We start from the raw sequence: 22,562 nt of genomic DNA, 5'->3' as shown, positions 1-22,562 counted from the left end.
TTCCACACAAGCGTGCCACAAAAGGATTTATACTACTTTCTTCACATACTGTATGGAGTAGTACTCCCAATGACCTGTAAACACACTTTTTGGTGGAGTTAACCTTAAAGCAATCATCAAAGATGAATCCCGAGGGGAGCATGAATGTCAATGCATTTCAATCAAAACCACAAATGTAACACCTACAAGAAAAGTCAGGGAATCAACAAAAATCCCTGATGTTCATCGTCTGAGGACCATGAATGTTTGTACGAAATTTCATGGCAATTCATCCAAAAGTTTCAATTTGGGTAACAACATACCTGCCTCTGCATCGACTTCTTAAAACAAAATTACAATATGTATCCGTTTTTATCACATTAACAGTATATATTGTATGCATGAACATCTGTTCTATAACATGGGGAACTTTTGTCACATTTGATAAAATATTATAGCAGGAGCCTTTTACACATCAGATGGTCCACGGCTATAAATCACTATAACCACAGGCCTACTGTTAGAACAGACGACTGGTACTGATCAACAGAGAGGACTGACTGTTCTGTACTGTTCTGTTCTGTGTAGGAGGAGGAGAAGAAGAGTGCACATAAATATCTGGAAGATGACCAGTGGTTATTTTTATGTCCCTCTTGCCTTACTTTAATCATAGATCGTACTGTACAACATCAAACACGACACAAATCACCATAAAAAGAGACAGTTGCGGTACATGTACAGAAAGAGAGAGAGCTTGTAATAACCGTAAAGTTAAGGTTGCTGCATTTACAGGCCTGTTCAGAGGAATGTTAAAAGGTAGGAGGAGATGAGAGACTGTACTGAAACACACTGAGGAGGATTTATAGAGCTGATCTAAACACACACGGAGTACATGTGACATACAGCCTGGCTGGACTGGATGTACTCTTTTTGATGATTAAATATCTACTAATTGACCCACGTTTTATTTTGTGAAAGCACTTTATTTGTCTTCCACTGTATCGTCCTACAGCTGCATTATCTGCCCTTCATATCTTCATTCCAGCATACAGCCTACTCCTCATCATGACTTACAAATCTCGATAAAACCTCCTGTAATGACCTTTGGTTCTGTAGCGCACAAAGGCCACATTTTTCTCCTCGGATATTTTTCCAAGAAAACAGAGACATAACTGATCTGTTAAACTATTGTTAAGCTTATGTGAAGAGGCAGGAGAGGATGTGATGGCTTTCTTTCTTTGCTGTGCTGTTTCCCGAATGTCACATAAGAATCCCAAGGTGAGTCACAAAAAAAATAATGACCAATTCTGGAGAGACACTTACATAACTTTGAATAAAAAATGACTTCAATACAGCTTTTGGCTATTCTGTCTTTGTCCCAAATATATTAAAATGTCTGTGCAAAATACTTCCATAAAGCCCCTTAGAGCACACTTAAACAGTCTGAGTCATGAGAAAAATAATTTTCTTTGCTGTACTGTGGACATGGCTGTGGTAAGAAGCAATTACAACCCACAGCAATGACAAAACCATAACGTGAAGGTATCACTAACAGCGCTGGGACCAGTGCATCTAAATCAAAGTTAATAACTGCACATGCATATTTCATTTTTGAACATCTTAAAGGCCAAGTCTTTAATAGCATCTGGTGGTGTGGCCACGAAAAAACCCCATAATGATTCTTAGTTTCAGGTGATTTTACACTAATGAAAACATAAAAATGAACATTATATTCTATTTCTGCCAATAAACCCAACCTAAATCATACACACTGGGCCTTTAAGTAAAGACATTTTAGCCCTTAAAGTTGTCAAGAGGAAACCCTGAGTGCATACAGAAGAAGTGAAGAGCAAAAAAAGGTGTTCCACACTCCCATAAAACTCAGCTCTATTTCATATGGTTTAGAAAAGGGTTATTTAAAAGTCAAGTGAATATTTACAAAGGCGAACAATAAGAACAACAGCATCCAAACTCATGTGGTTAGTTGTCTTTCCTGCCAGGCTGAGAGTGCTCAAGATGTTTGTTGTTGTAGCTATGGAGCAATTAGTCATTCTTAGACCAGGGCTGCAACTAACGATTACTTTCATCATCAAATAATCTACCGAGTATTTTATCTGCTCATCGCTCAGTCCTTAAAAAATCAGCAATTCGTGAAAAATGTCCATCACAAGTACCAAGGGCCTACAGCTGCCTGTTCAAGAGCCTTTGACTTTTCCAGTCAAATTTCATTTATATAGCCTTAAATCATAAATCATAACTTGCTTCAGGGGGCTTTACAATGTGCACAGCACACGACACACTGTCCCTTATACCCTTGAAGTGGGTGAGGAAAAAACTGCACTGAGAGAGTTTGATTTAAACTAAACTCTAACATCAGCATGTGTACATGCTCATAATGACAGTGCTAACTTGTGATGTTAAAGGTGCACTATGTGGTTTTGGGAAAGTCGTTTTAATATCTTTGTTGACTGCTTTTTTTATGCCTACACAAACTGAATAGAAATAAGGTGGGCTCGGAATAAGGTGGACACCATGTTCACCATCTTTGTTTAGTGTTAGCATGCCAACATTTGCTAAGCTGACGGGGATGTCATCAGTTTCGCAGGCATTTGGACATAAATAAAACGATTTGATAAATTATTTTTGATTGAGGGCTGGCTTTGGTAGTGTGTGAACCCGTAAGTTATTTGAATTTATCGTATGGGAAACATAAATGTCTGCGCCAACTTCCATGGCCATCCATCCAATATATCTATTGTGGACATTGACATATCCACATCTATTCATATCCAACAATGTGCAGCCAAAACACACTCCTGAATCCTAAACTCTTGCGCAACTGAAGTTATACGAGACAAGAATGCAGAGATCAGCACAAATGATATCCAGAGGGATGTTTCTGTATATTTTTACGACTTAAACGTGTTTTCTGTAGCTTCCAACGTTCATTTCGTGTGCACCTCTTCCAAAAGTCATATATCACGCAGCAAAAACAAACTCAGGTGGGCGAGGGCAGGGAGAACCTGTCAAATCAAAATGTGAGAGACAGGAGTCAAGCATCTCCCAGGGAGCCCATATCTTTGGGATACTGCACATTTTTGTTTCATGACTGAACCCTCCACCACCCCTCTGCAACACAGTGCAAATGATTTAAAGTATTCAGGACCATATGAAACATTACTGCCAAGCTTGAGGGGATCCAGTCACCAGAGCTCAAAGAAAGACGTGAGGATTTTCATCACGTGTACACATGACTCAAAATCTTAAATGCATAAAAGTGTTTTACTTCTAAATCATAAAGTGAAGACCATAACAGCAGGCCAGATGTTCACTTCATAGAGATCTATATCTATAAACATCATAGAAAGTCTCTTGTGCAAAGTTTAAACTCAGTGACCGTCCTCCCCTTTCACCTACATAACTTCACCCACAGACTCTCTGTCTGTGAAAGACAAAATGTCCTCTCCACTCTGACATGAACTTCCTCTTCATCCCATGTACAGTAATTACCAAAGAACTCAGAGTGACATTTTACAGACTATGATGAGTCAAAGACAGGCGCATTACTCAGCATATCTTTCACTGACTGCCGATTCAGCAGAAATTAAGCACAGCTGGAGGTGTAGTCGTCACATTGGCATGCTTGATGTCATATGATATGAAGTCCCCTGGTGTACAGTCAATTCAATAAGTCATACTTAAATAACAAAGCAGGACATTAAACCAAATGAGTCCAAAAGTGACTCATTTGACATTTTTTTAAACTGAATCTATGTTTTAACATCAAGAAGGACTGAGTTACGCTCAGGATAAGTAGCTTTTACTGTTATAAGAAAGGAGGCACTGCAGACTGAAAGGAGACATATTATGCTCATTTTCAGCTTCATCATTTTATTTTGGGTTACTACTACCTTACTTTGGGTTTACATGCCTGAGTGCTCAAAAAACAAATTTTTCTCATACTGTCCAGTGTTGCAGCACGGTATTCCCCCTCTGTCTGAAATGCTCTGTTTTAGCTCCTGTCTCTTTAAGAGCCCCCCTCCTGAATACCCAGTCGGCTCTGACTGGTCGGCTTGCACACGCCTGAGCTAGCACCGCTAACTAACTACAGAGCAGCTGTGCTAAATCAGTTCTTACGTGCCAAACTAGCTGTTGACGTAGAATTAATGGACTAATGATGCGGTGTTTCAGGAGCAGTGTTTTCTGAGGGAGAGAGGAGCTTCTGTTGTCTTTCAAGGACTTTCAAGATCCTTTACATGCACAAGAACCTATATAACACACTGAAGGAAAGGAAAGAAATGAAAAAGCATAATAGGTAGAGGATAATGTATGACAAACAAAATATTTTTGATCATTTTCCTCTTTTCTTAAACAGTTTAACTACCAATTTTAACAAAGGCATCACAGTTTTAGTGACCTGCTGCTCTAAAACATTGATCTGGGATTTAAAAATCAACAACGTACTCTATCTTGCAACATTAAAAAGGCAGTAGACAACTTTTTTGCTTCTACTGATCATTCTTAAGTAAATACTGATCAGTGTAATGGCTGTAGAGAAATGACACCACCCACGAGTAGAACGGTCCCCTATGCTTTCGAAATGAAGGTCAAATTAAGGCACAAAGGAAGCTGTCTGCCACTACACAACCAAAACAGGAAGAGGCATTGTTTTCCCCAGTGGCTATCCCCAGGTAACAGTGGGACAACAGGAATAACTGTGGAAACTCTACACTGAAAGAGAAATGAACCCTGCTGATGGAGGAGGCAAAGAAGGAGAAGAGGGAGCATGATAGAAACTGAGGTAAAACAAGAGGACGGCTATTCACTCGATGGAGAGCGCTCTGGTGTTGTGTCAAAGGCTGGTCCTTCGTTGATATGTGTTTTCCCTTACCACTGGGACTTGAGACGGTTCAAAAGCGGCTGTCTTCCTAAAAGAGTTACAAGTAACAAAACTTCTCTTATTAATACAACCGGGTGTTTTACTCTGCCTTATCATAGCACTGAGATCAGGGTTTCTTGATCAACAGTGAAACCACAGGGAAACACCAAGAGGGGGTGGAGCTGAAAGAGTTGTCTATTTCTGCTCTTTGTGTGAGAGGATGATTGAATGTAAAAATATCCATCTTAATATTGCCTTTTTTTTACTTTTCTGTAGATGTATGGCTGCTTTTTATGTTTTTTGTCCTGTGTTAAAACTCTGAATGTGAAGGTTACACTGTAAAGCTACACAGTACAGGCCGATCTCTTAATTCCTTTGATGCCATCAGACATCGATCAGCTTTATCTTTTTCCTTTCAGAAGCTTTTTTGACCTCTTTATTGACATCCTGCAAGGTAAAATTATACATTTGATGTGTAATCTTAATAAGACTAAAGTCTATTTAAAATACATTCCTCTGATTTCTCAGGAACGCTGGTAAGTCACATTTATCCAAGAATGCAGACACGATATATAACCTGCATATTGTCCATACACACACACTGAAGTAATTTCTTTACCGGTCTGTCAGAGGAACTTGTATGATGTGTTTCCAGGTGGCTTAATTCCCACCTCAGGTTGTGATCGTAAGGCAAAACATGGAAGCATTTACACTACACACATACTGTGTATATACCCACATGTGTTGTGTCATTTTCAATTATCATCTTGAGGTGTATAATATCTGTCTGCCTCTTCTTATGATCAGGCATTATACCATTCTTAATTTTATACCTTCGTTACAGGTATGGGTCCAAGTCTAGTGTTAAAACTTCAGAGTCAGCATGTTTCTCAACTTTTTGTCTCTGATTTCATGAGGTCATACTTTGTCACAACATGGCCAAAATGAGAAAAAGTTGTTTTTCTTTACGCAGCTCAAGATTTTTCTCTAACTTTTTTGCCAAATCAGTCGCTGATCTGATGATGATCTACAGACTTCAATGTGGTATCAATTGAAGGATTATAGTCCAGGCTTTCATCAGATTGTCACTGCTTGTTTCTGTCTTTTAAGTTAAGAGACAGGTCCTTCCTCTCTTGCACTCTAATGATTTCTCAACTTTTATTTTTCCAATTGTGGCAATGGAAGATAATGTCCCAACAGTGTGGGTACAGTCTTTCCAGGAAATGATTCTTACTGTTGTCAGTGGGGACCTGAGGGCAAAAACAAACAAGTTGATCATTGTGACAGAACTTTAACAGAAGATTAATACAAGGACGGAAAACAGTCCAAACTGTTATGTCTGTTGTACTGGTAGGGACACCCAACAGTGATGTTGTAGCGTACTGACACATCCTCGTTGTACAAGTCTATATCACAATTCTTCACAACCAAAAGGTAAAACAAAAAAGTTAAAATGATGACATAAACTGGGGAAAAAAACTGGCTTTTATTTTCTAAAATACCCAACTATTGAATCTCATGAATCCAAAAAAGTACAAATGTTAGATATTGCATTATATTTATCCTGTTAATTCCTTTATTGCAGAAGATTTGGACATACAACTTTCTGTTTTCAACATTTTGTAATGTGGGACAGATTTTTTTGGCAGGAGCTTGTTACCCATATTCAGTGTCATTACTGAGCCGAGCCCCTTGATTCTACTTTGTTCCGTCCTCCATTTTCAACTGTGGTCCCTGACGGGTTGATTTTTGCCAGTAAAGAAAAAAGCTTGATTTAAGAAGTTAAAACACTGAAAGTCAGCAAAAACATGATTTCTAGGTGCTGTAGTGTCATGTTTGACGTGTTTCCCTAGCTTTCTTGCATATATTCATAATGGTCTTTAAATGCTTGGTGGTTGTGCTTTTATCTTTATCTACTTGGCATCCGTCGGCAGTCAGTCCTCGTGCAAATAACTCAGTTTTTATCATATGAATCCCAAACAAATCACTGCGGCTGCTGAAGGAAACATAAAAAGACATCTCTTCCAGAACTTTACAGGACTTTTTACTGAGAAAAACCTGCCAGACAGCAGCACAAGGTCACAATAAGTGTTGTCTAATGCACACCTACTAGATGAGGAAAAGGAAGTGTTGCAGAAGACGGTGTTGACTTCAACACCGTCTTTTAGAAAAGAAAATTCATAAAGCTTTAATAAACTGGGAGCAGGTTAATGCAATATTTTGTCCTCTTTTTTCTCAAACAACTCCCTCTCTGTCCCTCTATGTGCAGCTGTCTGAATGAAAAGGCTGTTCCGCCCAGATAACAAGGGAACAAGTGTGTGTATCAGTAGGTATTTGAGAGACAGAAAACAGAAAACACAATGAAAGAGACACAGACGGAGAGACGGAGGGAGGGGAGACGGGCGAGAGTGGGAGAACGGGAGAATCCTTAAATCTCATGAGGAAGTCATTATTTCCATCCCCCTGAAAATACACACAAACAAACACATACACACAAAACACTCACCGCATACAGTCTATACACACAGCTATGCACATACACACAGTGAGGCCGACAAATAAATAAATAAACAGCGAAGCAGGAGAACAATAAACCCTTTTAGAAACCCCCGACGTCTGGGATCTATTCAAACTTCCCTCAACGTACGCGCACACACACACACACACACACACACACACACACACACGTCCAAACACGCTCTCTCTCTCTCACACACACACACACACACACACACACACACACACACACACACACACACACACACACACACACCGTCTCTGCATGGGGCAAAAATCAGGAAAGTTTATGTTCCCTGCTTCCTCCCCCCTTTCCCCCTCTCCCTTTCTCTCTTTCTCTGTGAGTCGCAGTTATATCTGATTACGACACACCGGCTACCTCCAACGACGCATTACTCACCGCCTCGCTCACAAGCTGGAGCGCTGCTTTTACAATTCTTTACTTGAGAGAGCCAAACGTTTTCACAAGGGTGGAATTTTGAGAAATTTTCGAACATTTCCTCACTTCCTTGAGGAACATTCCTCACGAGTTTGAATGTATAATTTTGCTTAATAACTGGGTTCAAGATGAGGTTCAGGTCAGAGACTGGATCAAAGATAATTCTGCATATCTCGATGCGTGAAATATGTAAAAATTTAACCCCCGAGGAAATTTATCTCACCTTGCAAAACCCACCTAACATGTTGTCAGATGGGGCAAGAATCACAGTCTCGAGATGAGCCAGATCACAAACTCATATTAACTCAACTGATCTGGAAGACAGAAGCGAGTGACTGGACTGGATCTGACTTCCACGCTCTACCCACAAATAAACACGTACATCACAGGGAGAACGGACATGAAGACTGAAATATCTTGATGATTAACATTTGCCGAATTAAGAAGGCCCAAATAATTAAGAATCTGTCATCATTAGTGTTTCACAAAGTGCATAAAGTTTCTCCTAACTCCAAAACTCACAAATTACCAGATTTTTTAAGGGAGTCTGGGGACTTGTTCCCTGTATATTGACTATGTTAGTTACTGTTTACTGTATTTGTAAAATTTTTGTTTCTTGTCCTATTTCTTGTACTTTGCTGTAGTGATATCACTGTGTTCCCACATTAGGGCTGTTCGATATGACTGAAATCTCATATTTTGATATTTTGATCATAATATAACACTTTTTCTGCTTCTTTTTTCTGTCTCGGCTGGTCAGAGTCTTTCTCCTGTTTGGAGGGACTGTTCTGTGTCAGATTCTCTCTCATCCATGTGTCTTTGAGTTGCCTTCATGCAAATTTCCCACCTGCATTTGTGCTGTGCTGAAGAACACAAAGCCAATTATGGCGAAAACGGTTGTTATGAGCTATTGAGAATAATATGTAACAAAAGACCTATTTCTATCGTTATACAATATATGTCATCATATTGCACCTACTGTTGTGAGTTATCACAACTGACAGGATTCATCTTCTAATAATATTAAAAGTATACAGTGCTGAAAATGAGGGTCTAAATGTTTATTATCAAATATGTGTGTGTGTGTGTGTGTGTGTGTGTGTGTGTGTGTGTGTGTGTGTGTGTGTGTGTGTGTGTGTGTTTAGAGACCAAGCAGTCCCTCACTCTGGTTGGACTACTCTACACTGCCGGGCTTCCTGCCAAAGGATTGCTCAGCATTTAACGAGAAAGAATGAGAGAGACGGGGGGAGAGAGAGAGGGAGAAAGAGAGGGAGAGGGAGGGAGAGAAGGAGAGAGAGAGAGAGGGAGGGAGGGAGAGAAGGAGAGAGAGGTGGGGAGTCATTAGGGAGGAGGGACAAATACTGTATGAGAGAGTGAGGGGTAGAAAAACAGAGTGGTGGACCTGCAGCGCTGTAGAAAGTGAGACAGACGGACAGAGAGTAGCAGCAGAGACAAACGCACACACGGCCAACCTGACTCTCTCTCACATCACACACAAACACAGAGACACACAGACAAGCAGGTAGGCAGAGGAGCGGACCTGAAACTTACCAGACACACACATTAGTCCTCGTACACTCTCTCACACACTCAGCAGCAGCAGCATGTTTCGGTGGAGGCTCCCCCAGGCAGTGTGTGTGCTGTCGGCGTGCGTGTGTCTCGTTCTGGCATACGGGGAGGATGAATATGAGGTCAACTACGCTGACCCCTACTACAATGAAATCACAGAGGGAGACACGCCAGAACGTAAGTGTTGAACTGTGCAAATGTGTGTGTGTGTGTGTGTGTGTGTGTGTGTGCTGAAGTCAAAGATTTCTCTGATGAAGCTCCTCACATTTAATTTAATCGTGGAGCGTGACATTTTGATTTCTCGTAGGAACCATGTGTGCGGTTGTTTGAGAGGTGAGCTCAGGACATTATAACATCATCCTCGTACTGTATGTTCGGTCTCTGTCATCACTGACTCAAGTGGAAATCAACATTCGGCATGCTCCTTAGACTGATCATGATGCACTAGGCAAGTGTACTGTGTGAGCAGCTATGATGTAATTATAGTGCTCCCATAATGTCTTATTTTGAATGCATTCCCATGCTCCTGTAAAGCCCTCTGAGATGCCTACTGTCTGAATGGTGCGATATAAAAAAAAACTTGCCTTGCTCTGCCTTTAAAACTGACAAAAAGTGCCAAAGAGTAGTTATCTCAGTGATTTAAGAAGCACTACAACAATAATAAAACTTCAACATATCATTAAGTGCTGCGTGCATGCCGCTACATCACACAAATGAACCTGTAGTAACCTCCCAAAGCTGCCAAGACAGCTCCATGTGCATTTTCTTTCAAAATAAAAGCCCAAAGATGCTAGAAAAGCTGTCTGATATTCGATATAATATCGCACTATTTGATCATATTTAACACTGGCCCAAACCAAACATTTTTCCATCTAGTGATTATGTTTTGTGATATTGATGACAGTTCTCATGACTTCTTCATGACTGTAAAACTGTTCTTACACTCTTACTTTACTTTTTAAGAGACTCTTACTGTAGTGTTTCATGACGATAAGATGGGGTTCGGGTTAGATAAGATAAAAAAAATCCTTTGTTGACCCAGGAGGGAATATTCAGTTGTTGCAGCAGAAAGTGCAACATAAATAAGTGGTGTATTAAACTAGAATAAGATCAGAAGCAAACACAGAAACTCTACAAGAGCAATCAAAGACAACACATGCAGAGAGAAAGACAGAGAAGAGAGAACAAGCAGCACAGTAAATACAGCATATAGACTGTTTGCAGAGGCAGTTTGTGTGTGAAACGAGCCGCATCAAAGAACATGCTGAGCCAGAGAAGCAGAGGGCTTTTGCTAGCTGCCAACGGGGCCCAACACATATTACTGCATGAATGACTGATTACCAGTCAGAAACATTTCAGCTTATCAGTATGAAACTCTTCCCTCAGCTGTTTGTAAGAGAAAAGAACATGTTCAGGTAAGATGTGTACATGAAAGAGAAAATGTAAGTGTAGTGGGGCCCTCGCGAGCGTGCATTTTACATTTGCTTGTTGTTCTAAAGCTTGAGAGAGGTTTAATTGCCCCGCAGGCAGCAAACTTAGCTCCGGGTACAGCCTGGGATGTGATTAAACATGAGTGGCTTGAACAGATGACTGCGAAGAGTCAAATACAAGCACATAAATTACAAAAGGGGAGAACAGATTGTTTCTGCCTGCCAAAGCATGAAAAGCATGAAAAGGTGGGAGCGAGAAGGACAAAGAAACACAAAAATGCAGAATTGGCTCGCCGGACGAGGAAGAATCACGTGAGTTCAGTACAGTTTGAGGGGTCAAAGCCTGGAGGAAGACACAGATGATTACTTCTGACCTGCTGTAATCTCTGAATGTCTGAGAGGAATTTGAATTAATGAGGACAAGAGAGAGGTCATGACATCGTTCATTCTTAAATGAATGACAGGCTAAAAAATTACATGTAGCAGAGAAGTAAACTCAGACTGTTGGCCAAAGGAGGGTACAGGTTGTACTTCTCCTACCCATTGAAGTACTTTTCCACCTGTCCGTTTGCTATTGTTCTAATGTACTTTAAAATGAGTGTACAGGGTCGTCCTTTTGAAAAAAAAACAAAACAGAAATAAATGTAATTAATTCATTAAAGAACTGTATAAAAACAATAAAAATAAGAAGTAACCAAGTGCAGTAGCTCATTCGACTTTCAAAGACCTCAAACTCTGTGGGTCAAAAGTACCCCAAAGGCTCAAGAATCCAAGGTCTTTTTACCCTCTACTTACTTTCAGATCCATCAAAATACTTCATAAAGCCCTGACAGACCTGTGCTTTTACTTTGGTAAATCAGTGGGAGCAGAGTGCATGAACCCTCTGCCTAATTTAGTTTGAACCGTGAGGACAGGCAGCCAAAACAAATCCCGCAGTCTTGTGATAATGCCCCTCTAGAAGACGTTTGCGGGTATAAACAGACTTTGAGAGGCTCACGTTAATTTGAACAGTGTGTCTGACACATATTATTACTCTCCCCCTTTCTCTCTGCTGTTGTTATCTCCCCTCACCGCTCTCAGCAGGTCGTCCTTTTAAAAGGGAAGCAGATGATCCGTCGGTTTATGGGTCAATTGTCCTGTTTCTTTCTCACGTTCTTGTCTCTCCCCTCGACATCCTCACTTCCTCTTTTACCTCCACCTGTACTCCATCTATCTATCTATCAACACTATGTCTTAGACCGCAGCATTTACAGTTCTCTGCTCTTCCAGATGACCAAAACAAATGTTCCCTTTTCTGTCTTTCTCCATATGGCCTGGAAGTTCCTGTCAAAGCTGCAGAGACCATAGTATGCTCAACGCAGCACATGTAATAGAAGTTATGGATATGTCCTGTTTGCTCTCACACGTGCCATAGCATCTGGTGAATAACGACAGTGAGGCAGTTAAACAAATTCACGTTCCCGTCACTCTCATTGGAGAAGAGTTAAATATGATGACATATAGCATGATGGCAGAGGAGATCTTGAGCTGTTTAAATCCCGGACCTTTGTGAGGCAGAGAAAAATCACTTTAAAACCCTTTGTGCCCGACAGCCGCGGTTTGAGTCGAAATTTGTTCTCCCTCTGTCAGGTCATAACTCAGTCTAATCTCAACACACAGATATGATTCATATATGTTTGGATTCAGTGTGATTTACACGTCAGTGCCAATTGTCAATATCATACATACATAATGTAACAAACCCATGATTTTATCTCTTAATCATCCTAACCTTTCTCTCTTTTTTCTCTCTCTTTTTACAATCCCTCTCTCCAGCCACGCCGAGCTCGGCCCCCTGCAGTTCTCCGGACCTGACCAAATGGGACAAGATCTTCTCGATGCTGGAGAACAGTCAGATGAGGGAGAACATGCTGCTTCAGTACGCTGATGACATCATCAAGGTGGAGATGGGGTCACTGCGCGGGGAAATGCTCAGGTTGGTTGGACAAAGGGATCAGAGGACTGAGCGAATAAAAAGGGTTTTGGTTCGGCTGAAAACGTGAATTGGGCAACTCGGTCACAATAGTAAGAGGTCCCAATAGAATTTCAGTGTTTTATATGCTCTCAAAAGGTTTTTATATTGCCCCGAGTTCATGCTTTTTAAAGGTAATTTGGAGGTTTACTACACTGGGGATCAAAATTTACAACTTTTAAGTGCAAATACAAGTATTCCTATCCTCAATCCAACAATGTTCTCAGGGCGAGGGCTGATTATTTTCAGAATAAATTGTTTCCTCAATCAACTGATTAATCATTTGGTCTATTAAATGATGGTATATAATGAAAAAGGCCCATGACATGTTCCCAGAGCCCATGGTGATGCCTTTATGTCTTGTTTTCAACAGGTTCTCACTCCCAGCTCACCAAATAAGGCAATGGCTAGTAAAATCTGGACGGACATCAGGCCGTTTTTCAAGGTAAAACATATTTGATGACCCACTAGCTTACATTAGACAACAGCTAACTTTAGCATCAAACCACTTCCTAGCTACCATTACCCTTTAATATTGTGACACGCTACAATGTAAGGTGTAAATTAATTCTAAAATATCAGTGCACATGTTGGACACATTTATTTCAGCCTGGAAATGAAACACACTGAATGTAGTCAAAGGGTTACGTTAGCTAGGAAGTGGCTGACTGCCAACTTGGGTTATCAAATATGTTGTTTTACCTTGAAATATGGTGCAATTTCCCTCCAGATTTCATAAATGAATTGGGAGCCAAGACTGATTTCTAAATGGGCCTTGGTGGATTGAAACTCTTCAGCTGAAATGGATAAAATCTTTTACATTGGTTATTTTGATTAGGTTCGTTGCCCAGTATGGGGGCTCCTGTGGGGTTGCAGTGGAGACAGCAGGAAGAAGGATGGCCTTGCAGCTGGAGGGCCGTCTCAGAGAAACCCTGGAGCGCCTCAGACCTAAAGATCAGACTTCTGCTGCTGCTGCTGCTGCTGCTGGGAATTCTGTCGGGAATTCAAACCACCTAGAGGCGATGCTACAGCAACTCCTCTCAATAGCACGAACACAAGCTTCCCGACTCGCCAAGCTGGAGACCGGGTGCTTCAGCAGCCCAGGAGCGGGGACGAGTCCAAAGATAGGATCAGAAAGCAGAAGGGCTGTGAACCAGGAGCAAGAGGTCACATCACGAGAGTTGGCTTTAGACGGGGTGCTGGCTGCCCTGCAACAGACGAGGGTCGGCCTGGAGGAGGTGCTGAGGTCATCCAGGCAAAGATACCTACCCGCAGGTAAGAAATCCATCTCACCACCAGCAATCTCTGTGTCTGTCTTTACCTGTTTCTTTGTATTTGTCTTCTTCTTTCACAACAGCGCCACCCAAATAACCTTCCACCTTCAAATTTTCTTTTGTGTTGACACATTCAGGTCACTCTTCAAGTAAAAATAATTAGACTCCCCTCTCTGTCAGGCTTTGCTTCTCAACTACCAACAACTAATCATGCACCTTGTCCTAAATACCTTTTCCACTTCCTCTGTCTGTCTCCAGGCAAGTTGTCCTCAAGTAGAAACATATCCTTTTACCCGTCATTTACTAACATTAGTCTCAGTTGAAACAGTTCAGCCAAACATGTAAAAAGAGGAACTAGTGGTCAGCTACACGGTCAGTCGTATAATGCTCCCTTATTGCCTATTATTTCTGTTTGTTTATCATTTATTAAAAACACATTTTGGTGAATCGTCCAACAAGTAAAACAAAACCCTGGGTCAAACTCTCAGCTCAGCTAGAGTGGGACTTCATCCATCAATCTAAAACTTTGCCTACAGCTATGTTCATTGAAAGATATTTAACGAATATTAGGTGTTTAAAGATAATACCAGAAATGCACGAAAAGATAAAAAACATAATATAAAACTCTTGCTGGATTGGCGGCGAACATAAACTCTTCTCAGATTCAAGCCACCAGAGCATGTGGTTTCAGTTAGCAGAGCTACTACTCTGGGTTTCTCTCCGTCCTTAATTTAAACACTGACTAACAACAATGTAACTTTAGAAATTTAGTGATTAAGTGTGAGTAAGTAAATTTGGATCAACTGTAGTCCCACAAAGCAAGCACTCATGTAAGTGAGACAACATAATTTCCTAGAATTAATCAAATAAAACCTGCAAAACAAACATGATACATTATATTACTCACTTAATGCACACACACACACACACACACACACACACACACACACACACACACACACACACACACTGTGCTGCACACACACCTTTAATGTAAAGCTGCCCTATATACAGAGCCGAGGGAGGTGTAATCATTGGCCAGTTGCCGCACCAAAGCACCCTGGGAAAGCAGAGCCAGATGGAAAGCATCAGGAAGACAGACACTCAGCATGTTCAAAATGTATTTTTTCACCATTATTTTGTGAGTGGCAGAAACCTGAGACAAATGTAACATCAATATTTGGGAGCTCTGGTTTTAGTAGGGATGGAGTGTGTCTGCTAACTGGAGCGACCCGAGGGGTGGGGGGGCAGACTGAGAAGAAAAAAGACTAATGGAAATTAAATGTAGTGACGTGAAAACTCAAAAGAGAGTGAAGAAAAACAGAAGATAATGGATACAGGTTGGGACAATAAGTGAGAGCTTTTCACGTACACACATGCATGACACACACACATACACACACATACCCCCAACAGAGCTCATAAGCACAAAATGCATTTACAAGGCATTATATAATAGGGAATAAATTGCCAGTAAAGCCCTCGCTCAACGGGATACACACAAATCCCCCACATAGTTTTGTCTGTAGGTAACAAATGTAGGGTTCACATAGGAGGGTGAGATCAGAAGAGAGTGTTTGAGTGATTAAAAAGAGAGAAGAAGAGGGAGAAGAATGAAATGAAGCAGAAGAAACCAAATCAACCCGATGACCCACAGAGGGAGGTGTGTATGTGTGTTGGTGGTGCAGAAAAAAACACCTCCCATGATTCATGATCTCATCACCTGACCGTGAACTGAACTCTGTTTTAAAACCAGACTTTCATTTCTAATACTGCCACCTGACTATATCTTTTCAAAACAGCACTCTGTGTGATCATACTGAGGAGAATGCACAATATGGCTGAACAAGCATTTCCTATCCTTTTTGCATAGAGATATTAACCCACATTATGCAGCAACATAGTCCAGAAAATGCATGCATGCACATCAGCGACATATGTCAAATGTATCCATTCACCAGTCAAACTACAATAAGATAACATAAGACAGTCTACATAGCTTTAGCAAGCTGTAGCTGTAGACTGGTAGTCCTCATTCTCAAAATGTATTACATGTGGAGTCCCCCAAGGTTCTATTTCGGGCCCAGGTTTCTTTTGTCACATCTTTATTTCATCCAGCTCACCCAGGTTCTTGTCTCTTTTTACTGTCTGTTACCTGCCTTTCTGCTGAGAAAACAAACTTTTACTCATGTGGATGCCACTTGACACACATAAACCACCCAAACAACATTGCAGACCAGCTGGGGAGACCACTGCCATGTTTGGGTGAGTGGTGCGTGTCAAGTGACATCCACATGAGTTCTAGGACCCAGTGTTTCCCTGCAGAGCATTGCATTATAACAAGATTATCAATGTTATTAACTGTCTGGTTTTAATATTGTGGCTGATTGGTGTATATCAAGGACAGGACATGTCTTCAGTCTATGTCATGGACATCCTACATTGCTCACAACTATGAAAATATGAAATGGCAATTCTTATTAGTAGTAGTATAAATGAACTCTATCTTCTTCGTCTTGTTTAGGTTGTGAGATGGCGCTCCTCTTCCCCATGCGTTCCCGTCGTATCTACACTTCTGTCATACCGGACGTCCCTCTCTCCCTCTCCTCCTTCACTGTCTGCATGTGGGTGAAGCCAACCATCGTCTCCAACAAAACTGTGCTGGTCTCCTACGGAAATCGTCGCAACCCATACGAGATCCAGCTGCTGCTCGGTCAAACCTCAGCGCTCCTCACCATCGGAGGAGAGGCTCACCTGGTGGAGGCACGGGGTGTGGTGAACCCAGGAGGCACATCAGAGTGGATCCACTTGTGTGGAGCTTGGTCATCTGAGAGAGGCCTGGCGTCCCTGTGGGCAGGCGGGAAAAAGGTGGCCGCCACAACCGGAGTGGCTGAGGGACACGTCTTACCCGACGGAGGCTCGCTCCAGCTGGGGCAGGAGAGGAACGGCTGCTGCCCTCTGTCTCCAGGCGAGAGCGGGGTGCCAGGGTTTGAGGGAGGGTTCGATACCAAGCTGGCGTTCGCAGGGAAGATGTCAGGGGTGAATATGTGGGACAGGGTGCTTTCAGAAGAGGAGATTTCCCAGCTGGCTTTGCGGGAGGGCCAGGGCTGCGGGCAGAAGGGAAACATAGTGGCGTGGGGAGTGACGGAGATGGTGCCACATGGAGGCGCTCAGTTCATCAACTAATAGATTCATACGCGTCATCAGCACCAATGAATATCAGCAACATCGTAATAAGCTTTCATGCTTAAACTGAAGAGAGAGCTGATTTGATCATCATCGTTGTCCCTAGAGTTTAAATGTTTTCATTATGATGTTATTATCAAGACTTCATCATCTCCATCGCTATGAACACTAATGCTGCAATGAACTTTACAGGACACGTTCAACTGAGAGAAAGTCAATGCTGTGAGAGACTGAAGTTTATATTTGTAACATAACCTTTTGAACTGCGGCCATAAACACACACACACACAGATGTACATTCGGCTTAGAAAACTCATTTTCTAGCAGGAAAAGCATTTACCAAAGACTTAATTAGACTGCCAGAAAGACAAAGCGTCCATTGTATAAGTGTGAACTGGTTCTGAGCCAGTAAACAGCCATGCAGGAGAGGGAAACGAGAGGACACAGACAATTAAAAGAGACTGTCTTGTAGCTGTAGAGTGATGTTTGTTTTACAGTAAGAATGCATTTCTCTCTTTCTAACTAAATCCTAAGCAATGGCAAGTGCAGTTAATCAATTATCAATGCAAAAAACCTGTTTAACATTAACACTTTTTCTATCTTCGCAGTCTTGTAGGTACAGTTATTAGAATTGAAAGATCCCCATTACAACTGAAAGCAGAGGTACTTTACTAATGTGTTAACATGTGATGTATGAAACCTGTGTGACTGAAAACTGCTGTACTTGCTTTCATGGCCAACTCGCAACTAGAGAAATAGCTTCAAACTTCATGTGTTTTTGTGACTTATAATTTCATTATAATAACTTTCTTGAATTTGTGAAAGCTTCTGAAGCATTTTTAAGATATTACATTGCAAAACTTGTGTTTACATTAATATGATTTATATAATTCCTGTTCTGCTTTGTTAATTTTTTTTCTGTCAGTAGTTCTCATTTAATTTTAGGGTATTAAATGTGCGTCTTCCTTTTTTTTTTGATACTGCATAAAGTAATAAGAGTGAAACTGTTATATTTGTAATGTGAGATTGACATTGTTTTTATGAATTTGATAAAAGAAACTGAGGACAATGTTTACACGATCTAATCTTTTAGGAAAAAAGTTGTCTTGTATTATACTGTAAATGGCTTTTGTTGTTCTTGTGAAAAGGTGAAACTGAATGTATTTTGTACATAAATATATTTTGCATAACATGAATGGATGAATGGAGAGTGAGGTATGAATAAACATTACAAGTTATAGTATATTCCTGTGTCATTTTTAAATCTCTATAGAGGACCCTTGACTATAAAGTCTGCTAAAGTCTGCTGCACTTATATAGTACTTTTTGACTTGCATTCATCCGCACTCCACACAATCATTTGCCCTCTCCTGTCGCCCCCATGTTTGAAAAAACACAGCAAAATTCCCTCTTGGATGGCAGATAAAATATGATAACATGCACTCTATGGTGCCTTTCCAGCTGAGAAAAACATTGAAAAAATAATATTGTACCTAAGCTATTAAAATATTAATAACAATGCACATTTGGCATTGAAAGTACATCTGCAACTGTATCTCAAATATATGAAGGCTACCATTTAAATGATACTCATAAATCTCACAGTAGTAACAAGCTGAGTCTAGTTTATATAAAGTTTATTTGTATTGCCTGTATCCTCCAGGCATAAAGGTGATTCAAAGTGCTTTAAATAAGCAATAAGTTTGACTTACACAGAATATGATATATAGCCCGAATTTAAGGTCTATACTTTCATAAAACTGTATATAATATTTTGATTAAAACTAGAGTGGCACTTAGTGGAGTTTATACCTCTACCAAGGCCCAACAGTCCCCACTCATAACTAGTCGTTCATATATACCATCCACCTAAATACATCTTATCTTTTCCATCAAGATCCATGTATTATTCCCTCTGAAATCAACAAAACTGTAGGACAAAAATGTCCCATCTCATCCTGTTAAAGAGTGAGAAAAATTCCTGGATCTGGCCCTTTATCCGGATTAGCGCCAAAAGCTAAAGGTGTTTATTCAGGGCCGAGACTCATCCTCCATCCAAGTTTCATGGAAATCCGTTCAGCAGTTTTTGTGTAATCCTGCTGACAAACCAACCAACCAAAAAACGAAGATGAGTGAAAACAGGCCCTCCTTGTCAGAGGTAAAAATCTGATAATACATCTGCAACTGTAGACAAACATGTTTTTTTGCTGCTCACATATGCTTACAGTTTACTGTGGCACATCCTGCTACGGGCCCATTAGTGAAATATAACAGGTCTCTCCTGCAGCTACGTCCTCTGCACAGTCTCCAACTGTTTTTGCAACTGTGACCTGTTACGAAATGGTACCGTCGCCTTTAACATTCAGGACTCCCATCGAGCCCGCTGCCGTCTCTTCACCTTACAAGCCAGAGTACAGTAACTACACACGTTTTGCACCGGGGGAGCCAAAAAAGACATAAAACTTTGACAGATTACTCACTCCAAGCTGCAGTGTTAACTTAAGATCAGGTTTTACTTAAAGACGGAAGGAACTCTTGGGGCCAAAGCAATGCCACATGTTTCTGTGTGCAGGTAGTAGTTACTGTAGCAGGCTATAAAACCTCCTTTCTGTGTCCTGCTGTTCACTTCCTGTCTCTACTAAACACATATACACAACCACATAAAGCTGGCTTTACACTGAGCTGACAGATAAGACAGAAATACAACAAAGTACAAGAAAATACAGCCAATTTATGTGCTGACGCAAACAGACAACACAGAGAAATGTACACATGCAAACACGTGTAACCAAACCATCACACCCCCCATCATCCATATCACCCAAACCCCATTACATCAGCTCACTTCCTGAACAGAGCGCTGCAGAAGAGAGAGGTCATCTGTTATTGCTTCTACGAGCTACGTGCGTGTGTGAACGCACAGTTCAGACTTGACATGCTTACGCCTGTCTGTAGTCTTGTGTTTACATTGTGTTGTGTTTATGTTGAGGTTTTTCGGAGGGGAGGAGAGAAGTGGAGGCTTGTTAAAACCCCAACCTGAGGTTGAAATGTTCAGAGCGCACAGTAGATGAGCCTCAGCAGGGGGGAAAGTTTTGAAACTGCCTCAGCTGCATTAAAAACTGCCCAAAGAAACCTGAATCTGAACTCGCTATAATAAAGCCCTCCAGCAAGACTTCACTTTCATCCTCTCTACGCTCTCAGTATATATATATGTGTGTGTGTGTGTGTGTGTGTTATATTCCAGCTTTAATAAGGCTCACCATCAGTTCATCACCCCCTGTCAAGCTGGATCACAGCCACTGGAAGCTTTACTGTGTATTTGCATACAACTCTTTATCTCTCCCATCTTTTCCCCATCTTTCTCCCTCTTTTACTCTTTTTGTTTCTGCCTCGTCCAGCTTACAAACAAAGCCAGGTTTCACAGTGTATTAATGTCCCACAGAGTGATATTATGTGATGACTGTGGGGGTGTCATAAAACTTTTGGAAAGAGTGTCAAAGTTTTGAAACAAACATTATGACCGTATCTCCCCTGAGCAGCTGACAAACACGAACTGGATATTCATTTGCTTCTTCAGGCCATCAAATGAAATGAGTTCGACTTTGACGAGGCGCAGAGCGAATTAAGATGTATCACAGAGGGCCAGCGGTGCAAATACGCAAAGCTAATGTTGATATTTTGTACTTGTACGCAGTCCAAACTCTCCAAGAAAAAGAAAAAAACGGCACTTGTTTTAACCCCAAATCATAAACTAGCTACCCTAATCAGAAAAAAACACCTGATTTCTGTTTTCCCATCAGTAGGTTCCACTTGCCATCTCTATTTTTGCCCACTTTTATGGACCACAGGTGCAAAGCCTCTTCTGACGATTTAACGCTCCGAGCCCAGACCCTGGCTGGCTAAACTACAGTTGTAAAATGAAGCAGACAGCAGAGAGCTAAGCTGTTTCATGTGCCGAGCTGCTGGCAGAAAAAGTGCTCGGTGGGAGCATCACCATGGTGGGCACCTCACTCGGGTGCTGCGTGAGGCGATTAGTATCACGTGCTGTTCTGTAGGGCTGTGTGTGTGTGTGTGTGTGAGGTGTTAGTTCAGCATGTTGCCAAAAGTGTCACAGAGGAAAAAACACACCTGCAGCATGCAAATAAACACAGAGTCTCGCAAAATCATGTTCACACAATGTGCAAACGGACTTATAAAGAAAGTAAACTGTTCTCTATTAACTGAACCCCTGCACAGCAACCGCTCGTATTAATGGAGAGGTTGTGTGTGAATGTGCGTGTGTGGGTGTGTGTCTGTGTGTAAAAGCCTGAGGGGTAAACAGATCTCCATCAGGCACTGCTAACTGCAGCACCTCAGACGGCCACATAACACTAATGAGCTTGAAAAGCATTTGTGTTGGAAAAAAGGGTTAAAAGGGCAGAAAAAAGGTTTGAGGGAATATCTGTCTTTAAGCACTGACCAGAGGTCAGCCCAGTTCCCCTCTCTGACCTGACCTGTTTAGGAAGTTGTTGAAAGTACTGATCAGATGAATGCCGGAGGAGCATTTTCAGAGCATTAGTTCTGCTTTTAGAGGATGTATGCACTTCCTCACACACTTTATATCAAACTTCAATATATATCAAATATTATTTCGTCACTGGGGGAAAACATTTGTTTTTCTTCAAGTATGGAATTTAATTCCTCCTGCCCACACAAAATACACTTGGTAGAAAAACATCATGCTTTGGCCTAAAATTCCTGGTTTTGTCGCCTCAAACATGGCTGGAAGTGCCTCGAGGTCTCCTTAAAAACATCTAGTGGTGTCATGCGCACAAATGTGGAAAGGCTGGCCTTGTCGCCTGTAACTCCTTCAAAATCCCGCCTGCCTAATGATATAAAAGTCAGGTAATAAACGTGTGATGTGAACACTGACGTTTTTTCCTATCTACTGGATTATACATAGGTGTGGTGCGGAAACTTGGAGCAAGTCAGCGTTTATGACTGGTACTGTAGCCAGACACCAGGGGGCAATCCAGATGTTTTAGATCATTTTTGGGAAGCTGTCATGTCATCCATCTTTATATACGTAAAGTATATGGACTGAATACACAAATGGTCTGTTTGCTGTGCGAATTGCAAAATTTATGTTTATGAGATAAGAAAAGATGCATCAGCGTAGAAAAACATGTCCGGACAAGACAATCATAATAAACAATTAAACTATTTTAGATGTGTTGCTCAAGAAGTACACACACACACACACACACACACACACACAAAGATGAGACAGCTATTATCC

At 41.2% G+C, this 22,562-nt stretch overlaps 2 protein-coding genes across 3 annotated transcripts in view; one reads left to right on the top strand and one right to left on the bottom strand.

Annotated features, from left to right (window-relative positions):
* veph1 (ventricular zone expressed PH domain-containing 1) overlaps positions 1 to 22,562 on the bottom strand; it is an 82,703-nt gene that overhangs the window by 46,374 nt on the left and 13,767 nt on the right. The window lies entirely within an intron of this gene.
* ptx3a (pentraxin 3, long a) lies at positions 9,218 to 18,520 on the top strand. 2 transcript variants are annotated; one of them, XM_084351658.1, is made up of 5 exons: positions 9,218 to 9,560; positions 12,629 to 12,788; positions 13,198 to 13,269; positions 13,663 to 14,099; positions 16,623 to 18,520. In XM_084351658.1, exons 1-5 carry the CDS (start codon positions 9,419 to 9,421, stop codon positions 17,282 to 17,284), a joined length of 1,473 nt encoding a protein of 490 aa, XP_084207784.1. In that variant the 5' UTR covers positions 9,218 to 9,418; the 3' UTR covers positions 17,285 to 18,520. The 2 variants fall into 2 exon arrangements, with proteins under 2 accessions (XP_084207784.1, XP_084207785.1); XM_084351659.1 differs by lacking the exon at positions 13,198 to 13,269.

Source organism: Pagrus pagrus, assembly GCF_965226575.1.
Source record: "Pagrus pagrus genome assembly, chromosome: 4".
Taxonomy (NCBI): domain Eukaryota; kingdom Metazoa; phylum Chordata; class Actinopteri; order Spariformes; family Sparidae; genus Pagrus; species Pagrus pagrus.
This window is presented reverse-complemented; position numbering and strand designations above follow the sequence as displayed.

Bases quoted from the DNA above. Each gene is read 5' to 3' on its own strand.
- ptx3a (XM_084351658.1), top strand. From the start codon at position 9,419: ATGTTTCGGTGGAGGCTCCCCCAGGCAGTGTGTGTGCTGTCGGCGTGC. The intron at 9,561-12,628 runs GTAAGTGTTGAA...CCCTCTCTCCAG, and splicing joins AGAGGGAGACACGCCAGAAC to CCACGCCGAGCTCGGCCCCC. The intron at 13,270-13,662 runs GTAAAACATATT...TATTTTGATTAG, and splicing joins ACATCAGGCCGTTTTTCAAG to GTTCGTTGCCCAGTATGGGG.